The sequence below is a fragment of the Molossus molossus genome, unplaced genomic scaffold (genome assembly GCF_014108415.1).
Source record: "Molossus molossus isolate mMolMol1 unplaced genomic scaffold, mMolMol1.p scaffold_m16_p_16, whole genome shotgun sequence".
NCBI lineage: Eukaryota > Metazoa > Chordata > Mammalia > Chiroptera > Molossidae > Molossus > Molossus molossus.
The window spans coordinates 19,333,159-19,360,533 of record NW_023425351.1 but is presented as its reverse complement, the minus strand read 5'-3'; the positions used below and the strand labels follow the sequence as shown (position 1 = coordinate 19,360,533).

At 44.3% G+C, this 27,375-nt stretch overlaps 1 protein-coding gene and 1 non-coding gene across 2 annotated transcripts in view; one reads left to right on the top strand and one right to left on the bottom strand.

Moving 5' to 3' along the window:
• ASPH (aspartate beta-hydroxylase) overlaps nucleotides 1-27,375 on the top strand; it is a 190,949-nt gene that overhangs the window by 152,753 nt on the left and 10,821 nt on the right. Inside the window, exons 19-24 of the mRNA XM_036263701.1 lie at nucleotides 35-133; nucleotides 2,434-2,523; nucleotides 6,056-6,193; nucleotides 18,377-18,512; nucleotides 24,650-24,741; nucleotides 25,545-25,678. Of these exons, the coding sequence (XP_036119594.1) occupies nucleotides 35-133; nucleotides 2,434-2,523; nucleotides 6,056-6,193; nucleotides 18,377-18,512; nucleotides 24,650-24,741; nucleotides 25,545-25,678 (689 nt within the window). The remainder of the gene's footprint in view (nucleotides 1-34; nucleotides 134-2,433; nucleotides 2,524-6,055; nucleotides 6,194-18,376; nucleotides 18,513-24,649; nucleotides 24,742-25,544; nucleotides 25,679-27,375) is intronic.
• LOC118631907 lies at nucleotides 14,538-14,599 on the bottom strand. The gene has a single exon (XR_004959910.1). It is a non-coding gene; the product is annotated as a U7 small nuclear RNA (small nuclear RNA).

Here is a 27,375-nt window from a genome sequence, read left to right as displayed (position 1 = left end):
ATCACAGTAGCTTTTTTTTTCTCTTTGTGTTTAGGTTCTGAATGTAACACCTAATGATGGCTTCGCTAAAGTACATTATGGCTTCATCCTGAAGGCACAGAACAAGATTGCAGAAAGCATTCCCTATTTGAAGGTGACTGTCCCTGCTCCTTTTTCATCCTCCGGTTGTTTGGAGTCTTTTGGACGCCCTGACTGTGCACTGTGGCTTGGTTGGCAGGTGCTGCTGAGTGTTCTCGTGGTGGGAATGGACGTCCTCGGACCATGACGTTCCTAGGCCAGCGTGGACCTTCTGCATGACTGAGAGTGTCGAGCGTAGAAATAGCAACTGTAGGAGCAGAGACTCTTTCAGTAGTCATTAATTTTTATTGCAATGTCAAAGGTAGACCATAATTATTGACATAATATTTTAAAATATGGGCAATGAATTAAATGTCCCTTTCACCATGTAATTATACATTGAAATCAGTTGAATAGGGCTCATCGCAGCCTTTACAAAGTGAGGTAGAAACTGCAAACTGATAAGTCAAACTCCCAAAGTCCGACAGCTCAAAATATTCACATTAAAATATGCTGTCATTTTTTTTTTCTCTCTCGTATCCAGTTGACTCTTTGTCAACTAACTAGAAGCACATTTGGTCTAGCTCCTGGCTGTCCAACAGAACTTTCTGCACAGGGGAAATGTTCTTCCGTTGTGCTCTCCACTGGCCACGTGTGGCTGTTGAGCACCTGAAATGTGGCTAATGTGACCAAAGGATTGAATTTTTTATTTTAATCCTAATTAATTGTTGTTGTTGTTATTGTTAATTCTCACCCCAGGGTACTTTCCCATTTATTTTTCTAGACAGAGTGGAAGGAAGGGAGAGAAAGAGAGAGAGAGAAACATCTATGTGAGAGAGACATATTGATTGGTTGCTTCTTGCATGACCCTGACCAGGGCTGGGGATTAAACTTGCAACCTAGGTGTGTGCCCTTGACCGGGAATTGAACTTGAGACCTTTTGGTCTGTGGGCCGATGCTCCAACTGCTGAGCCATACTGGTCAGAGCAATCCTAATTAATTTTAAATTAAATAGTAACATTGGCCAACAGCTACCATATTAGACAGGTAGCTGAGTGAATGCTGTGAACTTCTTTTTAAGTGGCAGTATATTACACCTGCATGATCTCTTTCTTTCACATGACTTCCATCAGAGATAGCAAATAGCCGCCCTGATTATAAATAGCTTGCGTGTTATATTTAGAAAACATAATTCTATTAAAAACAATTTTAATTGCTTGTCTCTGTTGAGAATCTGACCATTTTATACAATTATGCAGATTTCAGGTTTTTCAGGAAAGTTCATTTCTGGCCCATGTCTCAGCACAGAAGCTGAGCGGTGCTGTCCCCTTGAGGTGGGCATGCACCCCACAATCTGTCTTGGCTGTCACTGGGCCTCTGCACACCTTCCATTCCTGTGACAACCCTGTGGGCGTGTGTCTCTCTGATTTAAGGTGTTCCCCGTAGGTGTCCTTTGACATAATAAGGGCCTAGTAGGACTCTCCCTGCTTCAGAGATGAGGAAACAGGACAGGAAGGTCAGTTAGCAAATGAGGACTTTCATTTAAGTGTCTGTCCGTCAAGAACCCTGATCTCAGCTCATCCTCCTGAGTGATGCTTCCCCTGTTTCTTACAGCTCCTTTTCCAAATTATGCTAATAAAACTTCTTCCCAGGAAACTGCGTTTCTTATGAAAAAGCCTCAAAGATGCAGATTTTTAAAAGAATTCCTTGATATTTAAATATTTTTATCTTCGTCCTTTTACTTTTTAAAATTTGTTCTCTTGCTTTAATATTTTCTCTCTCGCTTTTATTTTTTATTTTTTACATAAATCTCAATTTCAGTCCTTATGTGGGAGATGGAGATCGATATCAGCTAAGTTTTTTATAGAATAAGATTTGTTTAATAACAATTACATTTTCAAAGATTTCACTTAGCTTTAATCCTGTCGTCTGTTTTAGAAACCGTTTTGTAAAAAGGTGATGGCACATCTGTTTTTAGAGGGAAGATATTACGTGCAGTTGGGCCTCTCACTTCAGATATATATATGAGCAACTAAACATTTTGTTTCAGGTATTTTTTTTAAAAATCCCCTAGATGACAAATGTTCATATTGAAATACGATTGTACCCTCAGAGACCATTCACAAAGTGTCACACTGATTTCATGGGCTAGTCCGCTGTTCATGAATGATGAATATATGGTTAAATTTAACTTTTATTACCTCTTTTCAGTTTTGCGCTGTAAATATTGACCAGTAATCCAGTTGCCAAACTTTAATGTTGAGAAGAATTTGTCTGCTTCTTCGATTTTCGTATGGTCTATAAAGATTAAGTAAATCAATGAATTGAATGTGGTACTTAAGTTTTTCATAAATGCCGATGCTGTCTTTTCCACAGGAAGGAATAGAATCTGGGGACCCTGGCACTGATGATGGGCGATTTTATTTCCACCTGGGGGATGCCATGCAGAGGGTTGGGGACAAAGAGGTAACACGTTTGTGAAGTCTTTGTTCATCTGATTCCAAAGCTCACTGAACTCCCTGGTTAACTGTGTAAATTACCTCCTGAAATATTTAATACCAAGTTTAAGATGGACACCTGTGGGGACAGTCATAATGATGGTAATACCAGGTGAGATAGTAATACCAGGTGAGATACTAATAACAGGTGAGATAGCAGTAACAGGTACTGACAGAAAATAGAGTGATTAAAACAAGTTACATATTTTCTTTGTGACTGTTACATTTTCTGAGTACAATGTCAGCTTCTTTATTTTTTATCATTATTATTTTTTTTAATCCTCACCCTAGGACATTTTTGCATTTATCTTCAGATAGAGCGGGAAGGAGAGAGGGAGGAAGAGAGAGAAACATCCATGCAAGAGACACATTGACTGGTTGCCACCCACATGACCCCAACTGGGGCCAGGACAAACTGCAACCGAGGTACATGCCCTTAGCGGGAACCAAACCCGGGACTCTTTGGACGGAGGGTCAACACTCTAACCACTGAGCCAAACTAGCCAGGGCCAGTGTCAGCTTCTTTAAACATAGCATTATGTCATTGATCACGACATAAATTCCCGAACTCTCAGAAGCAATCCGCCATGATTTACACGACATTGCTGGACAGCAAGTCCACACCACGGAAGTCCTACACTGTCACATGGCTCTAGACTGGGCTCTCCTTGGAGTCAGGGTAACAGGTAAAGTGAGACACTGGATCTTTGTAACTACTGCATTCCACATATGCAACAAAATTGTATCTAAGGACAACATGGCTTCAGGTTTCTAACATTAATAACTTGGGACCATTTGGACAAACAAAGGTTCATTGGAGCAAGGGGTATTGTGATGAGTTAATTGCCAGCTAGAAACATGAACCAGTTTAGGATAATCGAGATTTGGATAGCTGACACTATTTTCTTTGTGCATTTCTATGTGTCTGTACCTTTCCCCCTCTAACCTACAGTCAGTCACTGAAATAGAAGGAGCTATGAGAGGTGAAGAGAAATAAGGGAGAAGAAATTGCTGATTAGTAATCTCCTTTGCGTGCCTTCATTCTTTTAGATGTAGATGCCTGATACCTCCTTGAATGAGAGGGAGAAGAAAGTTTTTCTGCAGCATCTAACACTGGATAAATATTCCTGTCTGATTTGTATAACTGTAATTCTCACTGATCAATTTATCTTTGAACATCTCAGGGTCCAAGGCAAACACAGATCAAGGAAGTCTATGATTTCTTCTCACACCTTAGACAAAAATAGCCCTACTTCAAGGGCAAAGAATTCACGACTACACACCTGTCAAGGGCTTGGGATCTGAACCTACGAGACTGTTTTCTATCAGCTTACTTATTATGAATATGCACAGGACAGCACAGTTCTTGAGGTTTAAAACTTCACAAGGATTCATCCTTGCAGTAAAATGAAAACGACCCTATAGAAATACACGCTGGTATATTCTTGCTGTCGGTACAGACTCTGCGGGGACTGTCATGTTCTCAGTCTGCAGTTCAGGAAGCAGCTGCCGAGTCCTCAGGGCGGGGAGCTGTGCTCCAGGCACCGGAAGGAAGCAGACCACAGCCTCTGGGCTGCAAAGGCTGACGATCAAGTTGATTTTGAGGAAGGTTTTTCTAGTGGCGTGTTTCCTATGGACAGGAAGGAGGAAGACAAACCATGACAGTCTTAGCAGTTCAGTCTCAGCTGTTCCCAGTGTTTCCGTACCTCCCCAAACCACATCCCAGCTCCCAGCTCCCACTCGAAGTCCAGACTCGTATGTCTTCTGCCTGCTCAGTCACCTCACATCACCGGGACAACGCTTGTCTTCCTCTACACTGTTTTTCTCCCTGGGTTCCATCTCTCATCGGATGATCTTGCTGACTTCCTGGGATCAGGACTTGAATCAGCTCTAGCTCTTCCCTCCTCCTGTTTAGACAGGGCCAGGATCTGAGAAGTCAACTTCCGGTGTCTGTGGAGCCCATCGTCCCCTTCCCTCTTGCTCAGTCAGCGTTGTCATTGTTACCTTCCACGTCAGTGATGGCTGGGAGAACCCGGCTGCTGTTTCTTGCTTTAGGCTTACCTTTCTTCCGAGACATCTGATGCTCAAACATCCCGTGGTGCAAAATAAAAATAAAGTCCTATTTCCAAGCAGTGGCATTCACAGTCCTCCACAAGCCAGTTGCAGCCAACTGTCCTCGCCACAAGTGTGTCTCCCAGGCCCCGCCACGCCCCGAGCACCAGGCATAGCACATTCTGGCCGAGGCCACGTATGACTCACCGGTTCCCCGGTGGAGCCTGGGCTTTTCTGATTTGGCATCATTCCACGTGCAATTTCTGTGTCTTGTGTGTGTGTGTGTGTGTGATCATACCTGCCAATAATTCGAAGTATAGAAAACACATTTAAGAAGGTGCCCTCAGCCTAGCCAGTGTGGCTCAGTGGATTGAGTGTCGTCCCATGGACTGAGAGGTCCCAGTTCAATTCCTGGTCAGGGCATGTGCCCTGGTTGTAGGCTCGATCCCCAGTAAGGGGCGTGCAGGAGGCAGCTGATCAATGTTTCTCTCTCACATCGATGTTTCTCCCTCTCCCTCTTTCTCTCAAAAGTCAATAAACACATATAAAAATATATCTGAAAGTATCATTAGATGAATCTTACAGTAACGGAGGGGACACTGGTGAGGAGAGAGCTGGAACCGGCTTTCCCTGAGGACCTAGGCGTGTGCACCTGCAGGGAGGGGGGGTGCTGCTGGGGGAGCCTCTGGCCACAGCGTCATCTGAAGGAGACAGATGGAGGGCACACTGGCACCAGCTGTCCCTGGGAAGGCCAGCCTTCTTGGAGGCCAGTCATGTCATGCTCCAGCTAGCCTAAAGCCACAGATGTTATCCTAACAGCAGGGAAAAAGAACAAAATCCCCCTTTCAAAAAAGTCTAATACGAGCTACCGCTAAATTAATGCCAACTCAGAATACTATTTCCTTTTGTCTACTTAATGTGATGGCTGATTTACGCCCTTGCTTTGGGGGGGCCTCCTCAGTGTAGATGTGGAAAGAACACACACGTGAAAAGGAAGAACTGAGTTTTAGCATTCCAATTCTGTAAACACAAACACCTTTGAAGAAATCATCAAAATCCTAATGCTTTCCTTTTAAAGGAACCATCAAGACAGAATTTAAGGAACAAAAGCTAAACTATATAGCCGAGTTTAGTGTCTAAAATTATTACTCAACAAATAAATCCTGGACTCCGCTGGACACTGAGGGAGAGGTGTGTGCGGATGAGTCTGTGTTGAAAGACCTACCGCCGAAGACGGAAAATAAAATGCACACATTCATGCATCGTAATAGGTCACAACCAGGAACCCAGCCAAATAACAGCGTTTTCACCATTGTAACAGCTTTGGGTGCCTGGCCAGCAAACTCTTTTATCTAAATGTCACAAAGTAATTCTTTATTATTAGTGACTTTAACTTTAAAATTACTAAAAGCGTGCCTCGTTTGCAGTTCATTTTTCCGTTGTTGCAGGCATACAAGTGGTACGAGCTGGGGCACCAGCGGGGCCACTTTGCGTCTGTGTGGCAGCGGTCCCTCTACAACGTGAACGGACTGAGGGCCCGGCCCTGGTGGACCCCTGAGGAGACGGGCTACACGGACTTAGTGAAGGTGAGTGTCTCCTTGGACTCCAGCCTCGCTGAGCCTTGGTCTGTCTCCTGCTCAAAACCAGGACGCTCCCGTGGCAAGGACGGCCGGGGAGAGAGAGATTTTATATCTGGTGACTCTGCAGAAAAGATTCCAGAAAGAATCTTGTCGTCCCATTAGCCGGAAGGTTCGTTGAGATGGTGAACTGTCCAGATCAGGCAACTTCACCGAGACAGCAGGAGTTTTTCTTAGAGAGCAACATTGTGTCAGTCCCCTCTCTCATCCTCAGACCTGCTGAGCGCCAAGGAGCCTGTGTGCGGCTTGTATCCGTCAATATAATGATGAGAAATTGAAACCAAAAAAAGTAATTACTTATGAATTCTTTAAAGATAAAATGATTTCACTGTATTTTAATATATAAATAACTTCGAAAAAAATAACTGTATCTTCAAAATAAAGAATGTAGTGAGAAGACGGGTGACTGCCAGGGACTGCGCAGATGGGGTGTGGGGGAGGGTTGCTATGTGTAAGGGGTTACTTTTTGTTGTGATGAAAAGGTTCTAAAATTAGTAGTGTTGATGGTTGTGCAACTCTGTGAATGTACCAGAAACCACTGAATTATACAAGTTATTGGAGTGAATTTTATGATACGTAAATTAGGTCTTAATAAATCTGTTTTTTTTTTTTTAAAAAAAAAGGGAAAACGGTGATAGAGATATAGATAAATATAGATATAGATACACTGTAGTTCACACATGTTAAAAATAAGCGGGTTTCTGGGAGTGGATGGAGTTCTGGCCATCCTAAGGCCATGCAGAGGCACTAGGCCCCGGGACCACTCGCCTGGTTTGAGGTTTGTCCGCTCCTCACCCGCGGTGCCACATTGAGCAACACGTCCCTCTCCATGTTTCCGTTCCATTGTCTGCAAAGTGCCTCTGGAAACAGTACTTGGTCCATGGTTGTTCACTTAATAAGTAGGAAGTGCTCAGTAAACAGTTATTGTTATAATGATTTGTGATTTAAATTTATCATTACCTTGTTTACATAGGAAAATATTTTCTAGTTTCTAAAATATATCTTGGAAAGCCCATTTGGGGATGTGTAGTATTGAAATAATAAAACAGCTGTCTTGTATTAAATGTCTCCTAGCTGCAGTCAGTGTGCTGAGCCCCTTTGTGTATCAGCTTCCAATCTTGATAACTCTGCTAGACAGACAGTACTGTGCCCACGTATACGTGAGGAAAGTAAGGATTGGCAAAATCAAGAAATTTGCCCAAGGTCCGTATGTAATGGTTACAGAACTGGGATTCAAACTGAGTTCTCCGTGTCCTCAAAGTCATACCCTTGCTGGTCCCCCACCTCGGCCACCCTCCGAGTTGCTAACGTCTGGCCCTGTGGCTCATGTCCTTCTCCTTTTCCAAAATGCTGCTTCCCTGGGCTTGTCTGTTTCAGGCCTGCCTGGCTGCAGCTCTGCTCCGTGTAGGAGGAAGAGCCAGGCCTGGCGCTAATCCCAGGGCCCGCAGCAGCTTGGAGCTCACCGTGTGCTTGGAACTCAGTGCTTTGTGACGGCGAAGTCAGCTTCACTTGGCTGACTACCTTCATTTGCAGAAACGTTAACATTGTATGTGGTTATGACTTCTTTTTAAGTCATTTTAAGGTGGCCGTCCACTTGTCAGTAATGACAGTGACGAGAGAGCCTTCTAGGTGAGACACCCCGAGCCCGTGACCATTAGGTGGACAGACACTTGCACGTGGAGATTTTCTTCCTTTTTCAAATTACGGAGTTGAATGTTATGAATCATGATCATGACCCAAGCATTAGCATCTCAAAGTGGAAACTTTTTCAATCTGGTAGTCACCAAGTTTGGCCCCAGTCCTTTTAGGATTATTACCCAGATTCTGGCTCTTATGTGACAGTTAACTACCATGGATAGCACATTTCGTTTCAATTACCTTCATTCCAAGGAGCAGTAGAGTGAAGGCACAAGACAGTGTTGAGTAAAGGTCATCACCTGTTGAGTTGTCGTCGTCCCCTTGGCGATTGGCCGCTCTGTGCACAGGGGTGGCAAGAGGCTGTGCAACCCCACAAAGAAAAATTGGAGAAAAAGATTTCAGTTGAGTTTTTCTTCTAGGCGCCTTCTCATTGAAACTGAGTAGGGTGTTGCCCACGTCACAAATATCACAGCCCTGAAGTGCCTTGGGGGAATTTAACATAGAAATTGAAACAAAAATGGATTAAAGTCTTTGCTAGGATATAAAGAGAAAGAGAAAGGAAATCTCTTCTAGGGAGAGAAAAGCCACCCTACCTTAAAACCTTTGCTCTCCTCCTCTTTGAGATTACTTTGATCCGCCTTAGTCGGAGGTGACTGGAGAGGCGAACACAGGTGCCTGGGCAGCACCGTGGTGACGCAGAAACAACAGCCAAGAGCAGCTGAAAGCCATTGTCTCAAACATCCCTTTTTCCCTGGCCGGTTTGGCTCAGCGGTTAGACCTCTGGCCCTCAGACCAAGGAGTCGTGGGTTCGATTCCGGTCAAGGGCACCTGCCTCAGGTTGCGGTTGGGGGTCGTGCGGGAGGCAGCCAGTTGATGTGTCCCTGTCACATCAATGTGTTTCTCTCCCTCCTCCTCTGTCTGAGGATAACTCTGTCTGAGGATAAATGAAAAGTATCCTGGGTGAGGATTTAAAAAACACACAAAACATCCGTTTTGTATTTGTTTTTCCTGCTATCTAACTCTCCTCCTGTTCCTCACGGGGAGGGGACTTGCTTCCTTTGATGTTTCCAGCAGCTGCCCTGGTGTTTGCCCCCCATGTGGCAGAGACACGTTCCAGTCCCGTGTGTAGGTGTATTTCTGTTAGAGGGGGTTGCCCAGTGAGTTGTTGCCAACGGTGCGACACAGTGTTAAGAATGATTGACTAGAACAATGTGCTCTCTGCCATTTTCCTTCAGACTGTGGCTTTATTAACTGAGAAAGGTGTTGTGTATGAATTATGTCCCCGGACAAAGAAGAGAAGACCTACAGTGATAACATTAGTAGTTCAACATTTCTAACTGTGTGATTAAATATTTGAATGTTTTCACTGAACTGAAATGAAATGGATTGTGAAAGAAGCCAAATGTCAGAATTACAGTGGAATTAAGCTGTAAAATAAGAAGATTAACAATTTTACAGGAAAGTGTGAAGCATGAGGGAGTGCTGGAAGTAGTTTTCTGGAGATTAGCATAATAGTTTAATCCTGTTTTTGTAAGTCAAACCTGTAGCTTTTTGGATTCCAGTGATACTGTCACTGAAAATGACAATAAAGTTAACAGGGGAGTTCAGAGGACTCGGAATCTGATGGTCTTACGATTTAAAGAAGAACTTTTTATTTTTATTTATTTAATCCTCACCCAAGAATATTTTTACATTCATCTTCAGACAGAATGGGAGAGAGAGAGAGAGAAACATCGATGTGAGAGAGACACACCGATTGGTTGCACCTGCATGACCCCAACCGGGGCCCAGGATGAACTGCAACCGGGGTACTTGCCTTTGGCTGGAATCGAACCCGGGACTCTTTGGTCCGCAGGCCGACGCTCTAACCACTGAGTCAAACCGGCCAGGGCTAAAGGTGAACTTTTTAAAAGGGGGCCTCCATTTAGAAGCCGGTCAGTTTTGTTCTCAGCTCTGACACGTTGGGCAGGCCACCCCACCCATCTGAGCCTCAGTTTCTTCATCACTAAGCACAACAGAATTACGTCAGTGTTCGCTGTCCTTCAGGCTTTCGGTGAGGCTCAAACCAGTCAAAACACACAACCACCATCACGGGTGTTCCCGTGTGTGTTTAAGCGTGAGCCCAGAGGAAGGGTCGACGCTCTGCTAAGGTTATAGGAGAGGACTGCACAGGAGGCCAATGAGGACAGCAGCAAAAGGACGTTTTATTTTCTTTGAATTCTTTCGAACTGACAGGTTGTTTTCTTTCTCGAAGTGAAAATGGTGGGTTTTTAGTATTTGTGAATGTATGTGGGGGGGGGGGGAAGGCCTAAAAATGGGCTTTATCTCACAGCACAGTGTTCGATATTTTAGAATAATTGCAAACTGTACTTGTAGGGGGTACTGCATTTGCAGTTCCAAATTTATGATTGAGTAGGTCCTGGTCTATGGCTTACTATACATACACACAGACTGATGTCTTAATTGTATGAGTGCACATATGTTATCAGTGGAAGTGGGGTTCTGGGGTACCACTGGAATAAGAATTACTGGAGGCCCCCACAGGAGGATGAGATACTGTAGAAAGCATTATTTCTGTGGAATGACACCCCTGAGTTTCCAAGGTCCCATTTCCCTTCGACCTGGCAGGGAAGAAGTCCCATTTTGGCTTCAGCAGGGCTAAGATCGAAGCCAGTGCCCAGAGTTTCCATTCCATGTTGGAGCAGTCCAGTCCAGCATCGGACTAGCTTAGTTTGTGTTCTCAGCTGCAGTCCATTAGTCCATTGCATGTGGGGTCCACATGGCCACATGGCCATGGAGGGAACATGGGCAAGTATAAAACAAGAGAGCCAAGAGCCAAGAGAATTCCTTTGTCTTGGGGATTATGTATTCCCACACTTTTGTGGGTTTATAGTAGCCCTGCCCCTTCTGGCCAATGATCTCTGTTCCCAGGTTTAACTGACAGGCGTCTTTCCTGTGTCATCCTCACTTTACTGCACATACGTCTATCTCCCCTTTGTTAGACCCCTTCCCCCAGTGCTTTGCAGGGTGTGTGTGTAAAGTTGTAGCTTCCTGGGGAAGCTTCCTAAATGGCATGATTATAACGTCTGGCCTTCCCTTTGTTCCGTTTCTGTTGCTAATAACTAGGTAATTACAATGGTATCACATACACATTATAGATAATTTGCTTATCCGTTTATCAGGTGATTTATTTTATGTATTCACAGAAAGCTTCCCAATCAGACTTTCAGCCCCTTGACTTTGGGAGTCTGAGCATAGTTGTAGCTCCCTCAAGGGCACAGCTCAGCACACTATCTGCAGTAGGTAGAGCCACTCAGGAACCCTTGGCCCCTCCTTTACCTTCCTTCGACTGAGAATGTTGGCCAGTGTCCCTGCCAGTCTGGGCTACAGTCTAAAGACTGTGGGTCTTCTTTGCTGTCTGAGTCCTAGAAGCTCAGGCTGCATGTTTCTCCTGGCAACCTGGACTATCTTTCCTCCTTTCTCCTGGAGAAAGAAACGTTTCTCCTGCCGTCTGAAAAGAGCAAAGTTCAGTTCTCCAGACTCTTGTCCTGCCCCAGTGCTCCCAGCCGTGTGTTACCTTTTCCTTCAGAGAGGAGGATGAGAGACTGAAGAGACAAACAGACAATGGCCAGACCATGCGTAACAGTAGAACCTTGACCCACAGCCTGCACCGAACAGCCCGGGAAACCATCCCCTGTCTGCAGTAATACCCGGGAAGCCAGCTTGCATGGGTCAGACTTGTGGGAAGCTGTGCCCTGGTGACAATCCAGGAAGCTTAACAGTAACTTGTGTGCATATGGCCCAAACTGGCCAGGACTTGATTAGTAACTGACAGCTTCCCTGATTTTGTCCCTGCTGCCAACATAAGACCAACCAGAGAAAGCCAAACACACTCCAGTCACGTGAGACCCCCACTTCCAGTGAGCCCGCTCGGGCCGCCCGGCCAGCCTCCAAACCAGGTGTCCGGAAGCTTTCACTGTGAAGCTTTCCTACTTCTGCGCCAAAGCGCGCGTGATGGTGGCTGACTCTCGCTCTAGCAAGCTTTGAATAAATAGCCTTTGCTTTCTCGCTTGGTTGGTCTTTATTTTCACAACCATAAATGTCAGATGTTTTCCTTTATCAACATTGAAAAACAGGAAATTTGATTAAAATGTATTAGGACCAGCAAGAGATTGCTTTTTTTTTTTTTGGTACGTGCCTCTAGTGGGAATCGAACCCGGGACTCTCTGGTCTGCAGGCCGACACTCCAACTGCTGAGCCAAACCATCCAGGGCAAGAGATTACTTCTTTAATGCTACTAATTTCCTAAGAGATTTTATTAAAATTATTGCAAAGAGAGTTCGCTGTGAAGGCATTAGATTCATTATTGTATTTGCTCTGATTTCCTAACTTCAGCTCAGCACTTGGGCTGCCCCCCACCCCCAGGTGTTCTTTCTAAGACAGAGTGTCCTGCTACCCTGTCTTATGATCACAATGTAAAGTATAGGCATGTTTTAGCTAAGCTTTAAGTAAACTGAGTTTAGCTCTAAAAAAAATCAGATATAATTCTTAAAATAATGAACTAAAACAAGCACATTCTTAGACAATTAAGTAAAACGTGGTATACATTGTACCGAAGTGCAATTGTCATCAGTTCATTCTAACTCCAATTTAATGCGTAAACTTTGCCACGTGCCTTTTCTAAATTTAGAGTCAGACCCTTTCAATATACATACACATCTCTGGGACTTTTCAAATGCCAATGTCTGTGTTTTCTTAACAGCAAATCACATAGTTACTTACCTAATCCTGTGTATGTTAGCCTGCGTTCTACGAGTTCTTGTATTATGTTTTGTCCACGTGTTAAAAGCATAGCTCTTCCTGCCTTTTCCATGACTATAGTTTATTTGGCTCCTATAAAATTCTTTCTTATTCTTGTGCTGATGTGAATTTATTCCTGATCCCCTTCCGTTGGCTGTTTGCTTTCTTAGTTGGAGCTAGTTTTGACCGGAATTTGCATTCGTGGTATAGGTTGAGCGTGTCCCCCCCAAATTCATATGTTGAAGCCCTAGTGCCCCCAAGACCTCAGAATGTGACTGTATTTGGAGATAGGGCCTTTGAAGAGATAGTTAAGTTAAAATGAGGCTGTTAGGGTGGGCCCTAATGCAATAGGACAAGTGTCCTTTTAAGAAAAGGAAGTTTGGACACACAGAAGGGTGCGTGAGCACAGAGGAAAGACCACGTGAGGACGCTGTGGAAAGGTGGCCAGCTGCAACAGAGGAGAGAGGGCTAGAAAGAATCAACCCGGCCAGCGCCTAGAGCGTGGACCTGCAGCCTCCACAACGGGGAGACCACAACCGTCTGTGTTGAAGTCACCAGTCTGTGGAATTTTGTCCTGGCAAAACTAACAAACTCATGTCGTTTATTAGTGATTTTCCGTTGCAACCTCCCTTACTTAGCAATCTGCAGCGCTTACTACCTACCTCGGCAAAAACGTTTCTCTGAATGGTCCTGTTTTCCTGCAGGAGAAAATATTTGGAGTGTGGTTGGATGGATTTCCATACTGAAGGGATTGCTGAGTTTCCAACGTTTACACTGAGGCTCATCGCCATGGAACGCCAGGAAACCAGAAATAAGATCTTGAAATCTTCATCTTTATCATCAGAGCTATATTTACATACAGCACACGTACTTTTAGCACATGTAAACTTCTTAGAGACTCCTGAGGGAAGCAGTAGCATCTTACTCTCCTTATAAATGAGGAACCTAAGACACAGAGGGGTTAAGTAAACTGGCCCATTAACACACGGCTAATAAGTGGCAGAGTCAGATTTCATATCCAGGCTGTCTGACTCTAGATTTTATACCCCTAAACACTACATTAGTCTGACTTTTATAAAACTTCTAGAGACCCCAAAAAAGAACCCAAAGGTATCAGATTTCCCAGCAGCAGCACTAAAAGTTATAATGCATTGGATCAAGGCTTTCAAAATTCTAAAAAGAAGTTATTTACTACCTAGAATTCTGTCCATGCCAGGCCTTCAATCAAGTGTATGTATATCTTCAGAAATGCTCAGAAATTCAATTTTATCTGTGGTATGTTCTTTCTAAGGAACAACTAGCATTCAATAATTAGGGAGCCCCGTGCCAGGCAGAGGCCGAAGACCGTTGTCCAACAAGCCCAGGTAGCAGTCTGTTCAGATGAGAGAAGGCAGATGGCCACTGTGGGTCTCTGCAGAAAAAGAGAGAAAGAAAGAAAAGTAATCGCTTATGTGACGTTTTTTTGCCAAGGGGAGAAGAGGATGGAGATTTTCCAGCTTTCCTTCAGTAAAGAAGTAATAATGGTGAGAGCACTGGAAAATGAAGCCAAAGAAAAGTGGGCAGAATTTTAAAAATTCTGTAGTCATTACAATTCAAGTGTAAATGATACCTCATTGTCAAAATATTATAAAACCTGAATGTGAGTTTCCCCAGATGTATGAAAGACTCGTGAAATTGACTGTATCGCACAGTGAAGATCAGGGGAGAGAAGACACACTGTTCACTCGCTGAAGGACGTAGCTGGGGTTGTGCCCAGGGCTGAGGAGGACTTGAGGAACAGACGGCTGCTTTCGTCAAAAGACCTATAGGAATATTTGACTTTTTAAAAAATGTGTATATTTCTTTTTTTGTGTTAGGGGGCTTCTGGTGAGAATCAGAAAACCTACTGGACAAATTTAAAAAGAGCTGTAAGCACTAAATTAAAAAAATGTTTAAAGTGTATTTTTTTAATCCAATGAAAATAGTAAGAGAAACAGTTAAATAAGAATTAGGTTGGGTCCTGGCCGATTTTGCTCAGTGGTTAGAGTGTCGGCCTACAGTCCAGAGGGACCCGGGTTGGGTTCCCGCTAAGGGCATGTACCTCAGTTGCAATTTGTCCCCGGCCCTGGTTGGTCGTGCAGGTGGCAACCAATCGATGTGTCCCTTTCACGTCGCTGTTTCTCTCTCTCTCTCCCTCCCACTCTATCTGAACAAAAAATGTGAAAATGTCCTCAGGTGAGGATTAAAAAAAAAAAGAATTAGTTTGGGTTTACTTCGCTTCTCTAAAGACTTTCTTCAACAAATCAGTTTTAAGAGAAGTCTTTAAAAAGGACTTAATCTACCCTGGCCAGTTTGGCTCAGCGGTTAAAGCATCGGCCCGCAGACCGAAGGTTCACAGGTTCGATTCCTGGTCAACGGCCTGTACCTGGGTTGCAGGTTTGATCCCTGGCCCTGGTGAGGGTCGTATGGGAGGCAATCAATTGATATCTCTCTCTCTCTCCCCCTCCTTCCCTCCCTCCCTTCCACTCTATCTAAGAAGCAATGGAAAAATATCCTCGGGTAAGGGGGAAAAAAAAGGACTTAATCTAATTTGATGTTGAAGAGAAATATGTACTGTTCAAGGGGGATGAGCAGAATATGGAGGAAGATGCCCTGACGTGGACCAGGGCTGGGATTAAAGAGCTGGAGCCGATCCTGGGACTAATGAGGCTCGGATCTCGGAGCTCCGCCTGCAGGCGAGCAGAGCCCAGCGCAGCTGAGGTGGCCCTGTGACAACAGTCCCACCTCCCCTCCGAGGGCAGGTGGTCACAGAGGCCGTGTGACTTCGAAGCTGTTGGTTGCAGGGCCACCAGCTCAAATTCCAGCCCTATTTGTTTCTCTCTTCAGTTTCATGAAATGGATTAATTTAGGGTCGAGGAAGTAATATTTCATGGGAGACCTTTAAAAATGGAGGCAGCCTGCAAATTCCTGTTGAAATTTCCTAAAAAAAATGGAATTCTTTGCCCTCTCAGGAAATTGAATAATATTATTATAGAGAAAATTTGTATCTTCTCTCTCTCTCTCTCTCTCTCTCTCTCTCTCTCACACACACACACACACACACACACACACACACAATCCCCTCTAACCATGTGAATTTTATACAATGTGTTATCCTGCTCTGTGCTTACAAGTAACATTAGCAGGTCCCAGCCCAGATTTCTCCCTACCGCCCACAAAAGAGGCCCTGCCGTGTTTTGCCAAGATTGAAAAGCACCCCTAGTGCAGGGATTTTCAACCTTTTTCATCTCTCGGCACATACAAACTAATTGCTAGAATTCTGCAGCACACCAAATTAAAAATAGGTACAATTTTGATTCATGCACACCAGATGGCTATTGTTGTGTAGGCTGCTGTCATTTTTTAAAGTAACAGTCTGAGGGGAAAGAGGTCAGTGCCCCAGACGAAGAAGTCAGGTACTGCATGTTTTAAACGCTGGTGGCACACCGGTTGGAAATCGCTGTCATGGTACAGCCACTACTTTGGTAGAACACATGTGTACACTGACCACGTAGGAGATGATGGTGGTGGTTATCTTTGTGCTGTTCGTCCTCACACCAGATTTAATCGGTGTGATCGTTTGGTTAGTCAGGTTTTCCCGCCTGTCAGGAATTTGAAGTCTCTTAGGTGTGCACCGTGCCGGGGGGGGGCGCTTTGTTCTCCAAGGACTGTGCACACCAGAACCCCAGCCTGACCGGTGCCTCAAACCCCTGCACCGGAGCCGGGGGAGCCATCCATCACTCATGCTCCAGAGGGGAGCAGCGTCCCCAGGGCCACCACCCCTCACCTCTCCCCTCCTGCAGGTGCCTGAGGAACAGTCAAGGGGGCGCAGAACGACTTCTGGCCACTAGACTGTGAGATGTGGAGCTCATTAGGCACGCCAAGAGTTGTTCCATCACCCTGCGGTGAAAAAGTTTCCACTTCATTAACGATGGGTCCTTCCAGTTGTAGCATCCTATGACAAAGTACGGAACCTGAAAGAGAAAATGATGAGTGGCTATTTTATAATGAAAATAATCTAGAAATCCTTGGCTTCTATTGAGCAAGCTCATGGCCTCATAGCACAAGTTTCAAGTTGGGGACGAGGGAGACCCTTCTGCTGCAGTGTCTCTTTTGAGTGTGAACCTGTCACCCAACCCCTGGGTGCTATGTATAAAAAAAGGACACAAAAATGTTCTTTAAATATCACCACTGCTCATGGAAAAGTACATCAGCAACACTTCCCTGGAGACATGGAGAGGAGGTGAGGGGGGCAGGAATGACAGCATTTCACACACAAAAGCGACTTGCTCCCAAGTAAAATTTTTTTTCTTTTTAAACCTCACCCGAGGACACTTTTCAATATTTTGTTCAGATAGAGTGGGAGGGAGAGAGAGGAAGAGAGACAGAGAAACATCAACACAAAAGGGACACATCGAGTGGCCACCTCCAGCACGACCCTAACTAGGGCTGGGGACAAACTGCAACCGAGGTACGTGCCCTTAGCGGGAACCAAACCCCGGTCTCTCTGGACTGCAGGCCGATGCTCTAACTGTGGAGCCAAACCGGCCAGGGCCTAAGTAAAATTTTATTTAGTGATGCAATTACTTTAACATTTTGCCTAGGGCTTTGTGCCCTATTTTAGTAACAAAAGATCAGCTCCTTTCAAAGATGCCTCTAAATTTTGCTTTCAAAAGAAGTGAAAGAAACTTCTAAAATACCAGGAGGAGGAGAAAAACCTGCCTGTAAGGTGCCAATAACCTCATTGGGAAAGTAATTTCATGTATTAGAGAGGTAATTCTCCTCTCTTCTGTATGACAATTTAACAAGAATCTAACAGATCTATCTGGCAACTTGGACAAGCTACAGTAGCTGCAGGGAGTATAGGTGATTCATGTGTTTTAGAGAAGATGTGTATATCTAGACTGCATTTTTCTCTTTCCACGGTCTTGGCATTCTTGAGAAAACCACTATATTCCCTCACTCGGCGGACCTGCCAAACTGAAGACTTTTGAGTATCTACTGAAGTTAAATCTTTGACTTGCTATTTATGAATTACCTACTTGGGATGAAGTAGTGCTGGAATTATTTATGTATAGGTGACCAGCACAAAGCAGGGTGGGTACGGGAGCAGCTGTAGATTTTGACACAAATCAATAGTATAAAATTAGTAAGTTTGGTGCAGCTACTATGGAAAACAGTACGGAGGTTCCTCAACATATTAAAAATAGAGCTGCCATATAACCCAGCAATTCCACTTCTGGGTATGTATCTGAAGGAAATGAACATAGCATATCGAAGCAGTATCTGTACCCCATGTTCATTGCAGCATTGTTCACAATAACCAAAATATAGAAACAACCTGAATATCCACCAACGGATGATAAAGATGATGTGAGCTGCCCTGGCTTGTGTGGCTGGGTTGGTTGGGCGTCATCCTGTGCACAGAAAGGTTGCCAGTTCAATTCCCAGTAGGGGGCAACTGATGCTCCTCTCTCTCTCTCTCTCTCTCTCTCTCTCTCTCTCTCTCTCTCTCTCCCCCTCCTTCCCTCAAAATCAATAAAAAAAATTTTTTTAAAGATAATGTGAGTAAAATTTAATTACTCGATTAATCAGACAAACGAAAAGCTGGGAGTCATTATAAGGTGTCCTACCTGACATATTTTCAGTGCAGTAAAACCCAAATCTCCTCTCTAGTCCTTAGAAAGAAACTGGAAGTTGATCCGAGACGAAGGCCTCGCGGTGATGGATAGAAGCAAAGGCCTCTTCCTGCCCGAAGATGAAAACCTGAGGGAGAAGGGGGACTGGAGCCAGTTTACCCTGTGGCAGCAAGGTGAGCCCGACTCCCAGGGCCCCCTGAGCCCGCCATTTCCCGCAAGCGGACGCCAGTCTGGCGGCACTTCCCGGAGCCGGGATTCTCCAAATCATGGATGGTTTTCTTAATGTTTTAGTTTGTATTTAATTTTAATTTTTATTTTTGTTAATCCTCACCCGAGGATATTTTTTCATTGATTTTTAGATAAAGTGGAAGGGAGGGACAGAAACATTGATGTGAGAGACATATCCATCAACCCTGCGCAGGGCCAGGGATTGAACCTGCAACCCAGGCTCATGCCCTTGACCTGGAATCAAACCCTCAACCCTTCGGTCTGTGGACCAACGCTCTAACCCTGCCAAGGCCATTTATTGTTTTTTAAAACTATGTGTGAACACTTATTTGTGTGTGTAAATATATGTGTGCACATGTGTGTATACTCACACGTGTATTTGGATAAATGTAAAATAGTGTTCTGCTTTTCCTGATCTTTTCTGGTAAATGACATGTAACAGTAACTGGCTGAGCAGCGTGTCTGCAGAGCCACCAGGTGCTCACCAGCGCCTTGGAGAGGAGCGTCCCCGACCTCATTGCTCGTGGGAAACAGAGATAGTGCTGCATGCCAAAATGATGTCACCGCGGGTGAGAGTTGTCGGAGAGGATGACACACCACAGTGACAGGACAATAATTACTGGCACCTGAGCTTCAAGACTGAGCAGTGGTTCACATGCACTCAGATTCCCTGAGCTGAACTCAGGCAAAGGCACATAGACTGGGCTCCAGTAGCTTGTGTGCTCAATGTTAGTATATCAACCCTTAAAATGAGAAGCATTGAATTTTATCTTAAAGTCTCTTTCCACTTCTCTTCTTGAAAATTCAGGGCAAGCTGGCTTAACATCAGCTTTAACCCATTTTGGAGACTAAACAGCCCGTGTTGCCCAGCTTCAGCACACGAAGGAAACAGAGGATGATAAGCAGATGGTTTACATTAAGGGCCAAATAGGCACAATCTCAGTTACGCTTCCGAATGCTTTACACGTAAGAGAAAACTGCTTCAGTGATGTTTTCCAGGAAACATACATCAGAAGAGAGATCACATGATTTCAAGTGACGATCAGCTTTTCACCAACAAGATTTTTCTAAATGGAGCAATAAGGTCAATATGTGGATAATATGCTAGTTTTATCTATTAACATCTCCCTAAAATGAGCCCACTGTTTTGGCCTTAAGCATTGACCAGTTCACCTGATGCCGCAGTTTCATTAGCATCCTTATGCTTCATAGAAGTTATTGGGCCTCCTAGAACATGCTTCAGAACAGCATGCATCCTGACAGCAATTTCCAGAAACAGTCTCTGCTAAAAACAGTTGCTTGATGAAGTTGAATTATGTACAGCATTATAGGGCATAGCCCTAGAAAGAAAATAGCCCTGGCCAGGTGGCTCCGTTGGTTGGAGTGTCATCCCATGCACCAAAAGGCTGTAGGTTGGGTTCCTGGTCAGGGCACATACCCAGGTTTCGGGTTTGAACCCCAGTCGGGGTACATGTGGGAGACAATCTATGGATGTGTCTCTCTCACATCGATCTCTCTCCCTGAAATCAATAAAGCATATCCTTGCATGAGGATTTAAAAGAAGAAAAGAAAATAAATAATTAAGACATTTTGTTTGGAGGCAACCTTTTGACTGAGTTTATGCATATTCAAAAAATGTTTAATTGTGGCACATAACCTAATATTTACCATCTAAACCAATTATAAGTGTATATTTGATAGTGTTAAGTACGTATATTCATATTATGCAATCAATCTTTGAAACTTCATCATCTTGCAAAACAGAAACTCTGTGTCTATTAACAACTCCCCATTCTCCCTCCCCAAGCCCTGGGTGACCACCATGCACTTCCTGTTTCTGTGGATGTGGCCACTTAGATGCCTCGTATAAGTAGAATCATACAGTATTGATTGACTTGTAAGTTTTCACATTTTGATTATACCTGATTTTTCGTTAATTATTTTTTCCCTTTATTATTTTCTATAATTAATATGTGTTTCTTTTGAAATAATAATTGAAAAGTCCAAACCAAAAAATGGACTTATTAATAAGATAGCTGTTTATAAGTCTACAAGGGCTATAGGTTTAAAAGAACCATCAACATTGATAGAGATACCAGGGATTAACAATCATTTTTAAAAAAGAGTCCTTCTCAGAGTTCCATGAATTATTAAGAGTAGTTTTCTTACAATATTTTTCACTTTCTTGGCATTGTTAAATCCTCTTTCCAGTTGAATGAAATTTGCATATTTTTTATTTCTTAAGTTTGACAGAGTGAAATTATGTTGTTAAAAATCTCATAAAATTACTTCCCATCTAATTCCTGCTTTTGTATTTTTCTTCCTTCTTTTGTTTCTTTTTTTTTTAACTGTTCATTTTATTATTCTTTTAAAGTTTTCAGTTGGAATGCCTTAGTAAACTTACTTCATTCTGTCTTCTTTATTAATAAAAGCACTTAAGACTATGGACTGATATCTGGGTACACCGCTTTCTGGAAACAAGTTTATAGTTTAAAGAATCCTTAAGGCAGGTACTGTCATAGCTTGACAGAAGCAGGGGGGACTCTGAAGGCAGATGCGCTGACTCAGGGCCAGGAGAGAGAGAATGCTGTGGCAGGTGGGGCGGGAGCAGGCGGGGGGGGGGGGGGGTAGGGGGGCAGGGTTTTAGACACACTGAGAGCTCAGGTCAGACAAAGAAACGGATGAATATTCAATTTAGTTGTCTAATCTAGTTAGAAGAGGGTGCTGCTGGATTGTTGAAGGCCTTGAAGGTATGGCTGCAAATTTTGTTTCTATCCGAGTGGTAATTGGGAATTGTGGTAAATCTCTAAGTAATATACTCAGTATTGAAGTATATTTATTCCTTTTTAAATAATCAACTTTTTTGAGTTGGAGAAAGAATCGACAATATAAATAGTGATTTTCCCCACAGATAAGTTTTCAGATTGCTATGTGAATATTATGGAACATCTTTTTTGCTTGAATTTATTAATTATCCCCAACAGTGAGCACCAAAATATACAGTTAGCAAACATGCTGCACACGTGCAGTCGTTCTTTCCCCCAGAGCCTGTAGGAGATGGTGCTGCCTGACCCCAGTTCCCTTTCTGAATGAGCTTGAGCTGAACTTCTGACTCCTTCTCAACACAGTGCCTAAGTAGCCACTGTCGGCTGATCAGCGGGACACACAGACGAGTGTGCTGTCGTCCTAGCTGTAGAATACAACCCCGGGCCTTTAAAGCCGCCAGCTCCGTGCATCTCACATGAAGTGTACTCGTATGTAAATGAAAAATTCATTTGATTCTTTCAGGTCTGCGTGGGCAGCTAGATCTCGTTCTAGGGCAGCTGCCCAAAGAAACAAAGCTGGTAACATAAGAGTTACTTCCAGTTTGGTAAGAAATAATGAAACAGCAGCAAAGCCTCACGGGGCTCGGCTGCGGACAGTTTCCTCCCGGGCTGAGTTTGCTGCGCAGCTGCCTTCCAACCCGCCCTGCAGTGAAGGGACAGACGTGCCTACAGCACAGGCTTTGGAGACCAGCCATCCCGGCGTGGGGGCCTGCTGCACCCTGTTGGCTGTGTGGTGGCATGTTCCAGAACCTCTGAGCTCCAGCTTCCTCACCTGAAAAATGGCCATTAAAATAGTGCCCAAAGTCTGGGGTTGTTATGAGGATCAATAGCTCTTATGAAAGGTCTGACTCAGTTATTCAATAAATGTTAGTGCTAAGTGTTCTTATTCTGTAATAATCCTATGTTGTGTAATAATAACAGTAGTGGAGAGGCAGCCGTAGGTCACAGTCAAGAACATGGACTCTGGGTCCAGCTGGGCGGGCGTTCCTGCTCCGACCCGGCGGTGTGGGCAGCACGTGCACCTTTCCAAGCATGGGGAGCGGTGCCTGGTGCCCGGAACTGTGGCAGCCCTGCCCTCGTGATCACGTGTGAACAGTTGAAATGCCCAATGGCAATCCACGAACGTCAAACTTCTACTACACGGCTCTTCCCAACAGAACCTGTGTTTGCAGACTAGAAAAGATTTATGTGGCTAGAGGTGCTCACTCATCCGGTCCTGAACAAGTGGCAATTCTAGTGACACATTCATTAAGTTACCCATTCACTACCTAATCCAGGTAAGATGCACCTGTTCTCCAGGTCACCTGTGCTCAGCCCTCCCGCCCGTGCCCATGGGAAGTCCACTCACCTCTGGTTGCTCCTTAAGCCACCAGGCTTCACTTACGCGCTGGCTGGACAGCACAGAACCCGGAACTGGGGCGTCTTGCCAGGCTGTCCCAGGTCCTGCACGGAGGAAGGATGGAAAGCTACGGTTTGAAAATACTTTATGATAACTTCCACAGGAATCTATTTATTCTTTTTTTTTTTACTTTTATGAACACATTTTTTTTATTTTTTATTAATTTATTTATTTTTGTTACAGATGTTTCTCCTTTTCCCCCACTGACACCCTCCTCCTGATCCCGCACCCCACCCACCTCCAGCATTGTTGTCTATGTCTATTGGTTATGCATATATGCATATAAGTTCTTTGGGTTATCTCTTTCCTCCCCCTTCCTCTGAGGTTTGCCAGTCTGAACCCTACTTCTGTGTCTCCGGGTCTATTTTGTCCATCAGCTTATTTTGTTCTTTATACTCTACAAGTAAATGAGATCATGTGATATTTGTCTTTCTCTGATGGGCTTATTTCGCTTTTCTCTTATCAGGAATCTGTTTATAAAAACTGACATTGAACATTTAACTCACTTAGGGTACTCCATTAGTAAGGGAAAAGAGCAACTAACATATAAGAGTAGGAAAAGCTGATGTAGGTATAGATGCTGTTTTCTAGAGTGCTGAGCTCCAGTTGATTGAGGAGAACACCTTTACATTGCATTTCTTATTACTCAGTCTTAGTGCATGATTATCTTAGGACACAGCCAGCATTCATTAAATAAACTTAAACTCAGCTTTAGATGTATCATTCCTTTGTAGGAATCTTGAATAGGAAATTAAAATGTTTCTATCTTTTAAAAACTCCATTCATTGTTTTACTCTTCCGTGAGAGTAAGTGATGCTGTGTGCGTTCCTGAGCACATCTTCCCTAAGAAATAGCGATTTTGTAGGTGATGAAATTTGCATAGCCTAGGATGCTTAACACTATGTCCCAGAATCTCTTTCTGACCCAGTAACTCAGAAAACATTATCTCTCAAAGACCTCCTCCCGTCTTCATTCAAAGCCTATTTTTTATCCATAGATAAAGGATGATCGATATAATGAAAAATACATTAAATTCCAATTTAAAATATTGTGTAGGTAATTCTTTAGTATAGTCCTAGAAATGCATTTTTAAGTTAGAAATACAAGCCCCCTCCCCCCTTTGGCAGTAGGTCGTATTAGTTTACTGGGGCTGCTGTAAGTAATTACCGCAAACTTAGTGGCTTAAAATAACACAGTTTATTCCCTTGAGAGTTCTGGAAGTCAGGCGTGTACAGTAGACCTCACTGGGCTAGCATCAAAGTGTCACACGTTCGTATTCTTCTGGAGGCCCGGCTTACAGTCTGCCCACATTCCTTGGCTTGTCGCCCTCCCCTTCGTCGGAGCCAGCAACGGCCCGTCAAGTGCTTCTCATTCCGTATCACTCGGACCCTGACTCTTCTGCCTCTCTCGTCCACATTTAAGGACCCTGTGATTACATTGGGCCCAGTTAATCCAGGATAATCTCTGTATTTTAAGGTTCACTGATTAGAACTCTCAATGTCCTCTGAAACTTTTATTTCCTCTTTCTGTGTAACAACCTCTCCATAGGTTTCTGGGCTTGCGATGTGGACGTCCTTGGGAAAGGGCCATTGTTCTGCCTCCACAGCGGGGCCAACAACTGTGGACTCATGCTCTGTCCAGCGAGACATCCTTAGCCCGGGAGTCCACAGTGCGTGGAGAGTCCCAGCTCTTACTCTGAAACAGCCGCTACTGGACAAAGCGCGCCGTCCTCTCATGTGCCTGCAGCCTTCTCGTTCCCACAGTGAGGAGACGGTACAGAGGACATGTGGCCAAGCAGGACGCTCAGAGCTTTGCTGTGGCTGATTCCTAACAACCCCTTTATCATTTATTGTTCCAGGAAGAAAAAATGAAAATGCCTGTAAAGGAGCTCCCAAAACCTGTTCTTTGCTAGACAAATTCCCGGAGACAACAGGATGCAGAAGAGGACAGGTACCAAGAGTGTTTTCAATGCTGGGAGGAGCACACTTGCTTATAGCAATGAGGGGATGCTGGTGATTACAAAGAAGCATCTATATCAGCGGTTCTCAGCCTGTGGGTCGCGACCCTTTTGGGGGTCGAACGACCCTATCACAGGGGTCGCCTAAGACATAACAGTAGCAGAATTACAGTTATGAAGTAGTATTGAAAATAATTTTATGGTTGGGGGTCACCACGACATGAACTGTATTAAAGGGTCACGGCATTAGGACAATTGAGAACCACTGATCTATGTTTTCTTTGGCACAACAGATGCCTCTTTTTCTTTTTAAATCCTCACCCGAGGCTACTTTTCCACTTATCTTCAGATAAAGTGGGAGGGTGAGAGACAGAGAGAAAGATTGATTTGAGAGAGACATATCGATTGGTTGCCTCCCTCACGACCCCAACCAGGGCCAGGGACTGAACTGCAACCGAGGTATGTGCCCCTGACCGGAATCGAACCCACAGGCCGACGCACTAACTGCTGAGCCAAACTGGCCAGGGCCCGTATGCCTCTTTTTCACTCTCTTTTAATGAAAGAATTTCATGTAGTTGATGTCAGAATTGAGGGTGGAAGATGTTCGGTGTGTATAGCTTTGTGGAAAAAGGGAATACTTATTTTTAGTTCCTTCACAAAGAAATCAGAGGAGAATATTCTGAGTCTTACAAAGGCTCTAATCCAAACTGACAGTAATTTTGTACTGTCACTTTAATTTAGCAATTCCCCCACTGCTTGATAAGTGGAAGAACGCTGTGTTATATTTTCTGCACAGATCAAATACTCCGTCATGCACCCAGGAACTCACGTGTGGCCGCACACGGGGCCCACGAACTGCAGGCTCCGAATGCACCTGGGATTGGTGATTCCCAAGGAAGGCTGCAGGATCCGGTGTGCCAACGAAACCAAGTACGTTTGCTCCCACCGGTTTTTCTTATTCATCACCTCAGAGGGTGGGTGTTAATTACCACAAAGCTACGTTCAGCTGGATACTTTCTCTTGCTTTGCAACTGATGGAGACTGGGGTGGGTGGTGGTAGTCGAGACTCTTATTCCACAATACAAAGACTCCTCTTCCTGAAGAAAACACCCTGGTGATGTTTAGGTTTTGCTCTAGAGGAGTCAGCATGGTGCCATGGAAGTGGGCACCTTGTTCAGATTCCAGCCCTGCCACCTAATTCATGTGACCTTGGCCCGTTGCCTAATCCCCTCAAGCCTCAGCCTGCTTGCTTGTACAGTTGGTAGTGATAGCATGTGCTTTGCAGGACGGTTGTGCGGATCGAGTGAAAGGATGCCTACGAGGGGCCTAGCCCAGGCCCTGGCCTGAGCAGGAATGTGATGTGAGGGCTCTTCTCCCCGTGCCTTTTCTAGTCCTAATCTTGTCGCTCCCTCGCCTGGGACTCCCAGCCAAATGACACCTATTCCTGAGATCCAATGTAGTTTCAGGAAAAGGAATCTCTCTCTGGCTTCTTAGCGTTTACATGGTATATATTCTCAGCAATGCTATTCTTTGTCTTCAGTTGCTTTTTATTTATTAGTTTATATTAGCCTCAGCTCTGTGAGTAGGCTGTAGCTCCTGGAGAGCAGAAACTCAGTTGTTGGTCTTCTTAGACATTTCTTGGGGTCCTCGGTAGAGGACTGACTGATGGCAGTGGGTGTTCGGGAGTCATCCGTGTAGTGGTTGGCAGATGCCAGCTGCCTGGGCCTGGTGCAGGAGACGCAGTGCTGTGGGAGGTTCGAGAGGAGCCAGGCGTGTCTAATCAGGGAGATAACACAAGCTCGAATGTCATGAGTCATAAGAGAGGCACAAATAAAAATGCTACAGATGGGTCAATGGGCAGGTTGCTCATTTACTGCTGATGTTTGGGAATCTTGTCAGAGGTGATTTTTAAAGACAGGAAGGATTTGGATATTGAAAGCATCGTGAGAAGTGTATTCCCAGCTGAAGAACTAGCTTCTGTAAAGTCATAGAAGCAAAAATGACAAGCCATAAATGAGAAATATTGAGGGATTTCAGCAATCAAGGGTATAGCTACTGTTAAAATGTAACTTAATGCACGTGAACATTTTCAAGAGTTTATATGAGCATACATCAGTCCGAATCAGGCAGTATAAAACCAAAGACAGTTAGGAGCACTCCACTGACAGCTCTAGAGGAGATGCTGAAGCAAAGGAAAGAAATTGTTTGACTGGTACTAGCATTGCTGTTGCTTTATGTGGGAAAGGCTGGTGGCTGTTTGCGATTGGTTGGTAACTTGTACTTTCTCAGATTCAAGTGCACTGACTCAGGCTTAGGTATTGGTTTGCTTATGAAGGCCACCACCAACACATTGGCACCCTCTCGATGCAATGGCCTCCTTCTTTAAATGCTTTAGCAGTACTATAGAATAAGGATGGAAAGTGAAAGAAGGGGTTAGAAGCTAGATCCTAGAGGGCTCTGATATCAAGTGAACGGGATCAGCCCTTAGTTAGGAAGTGATTCTGGAAGCCATGGGTGAATTCTATGTGGGGGGTGGGAAGAACAGTTAACAGACTGTCACAGTGGCCCACGCAAGGAGAGCTGGAATTGGGATGCTGGGAAGAAAAGGAAAGTAAAGAGCAGGTGCA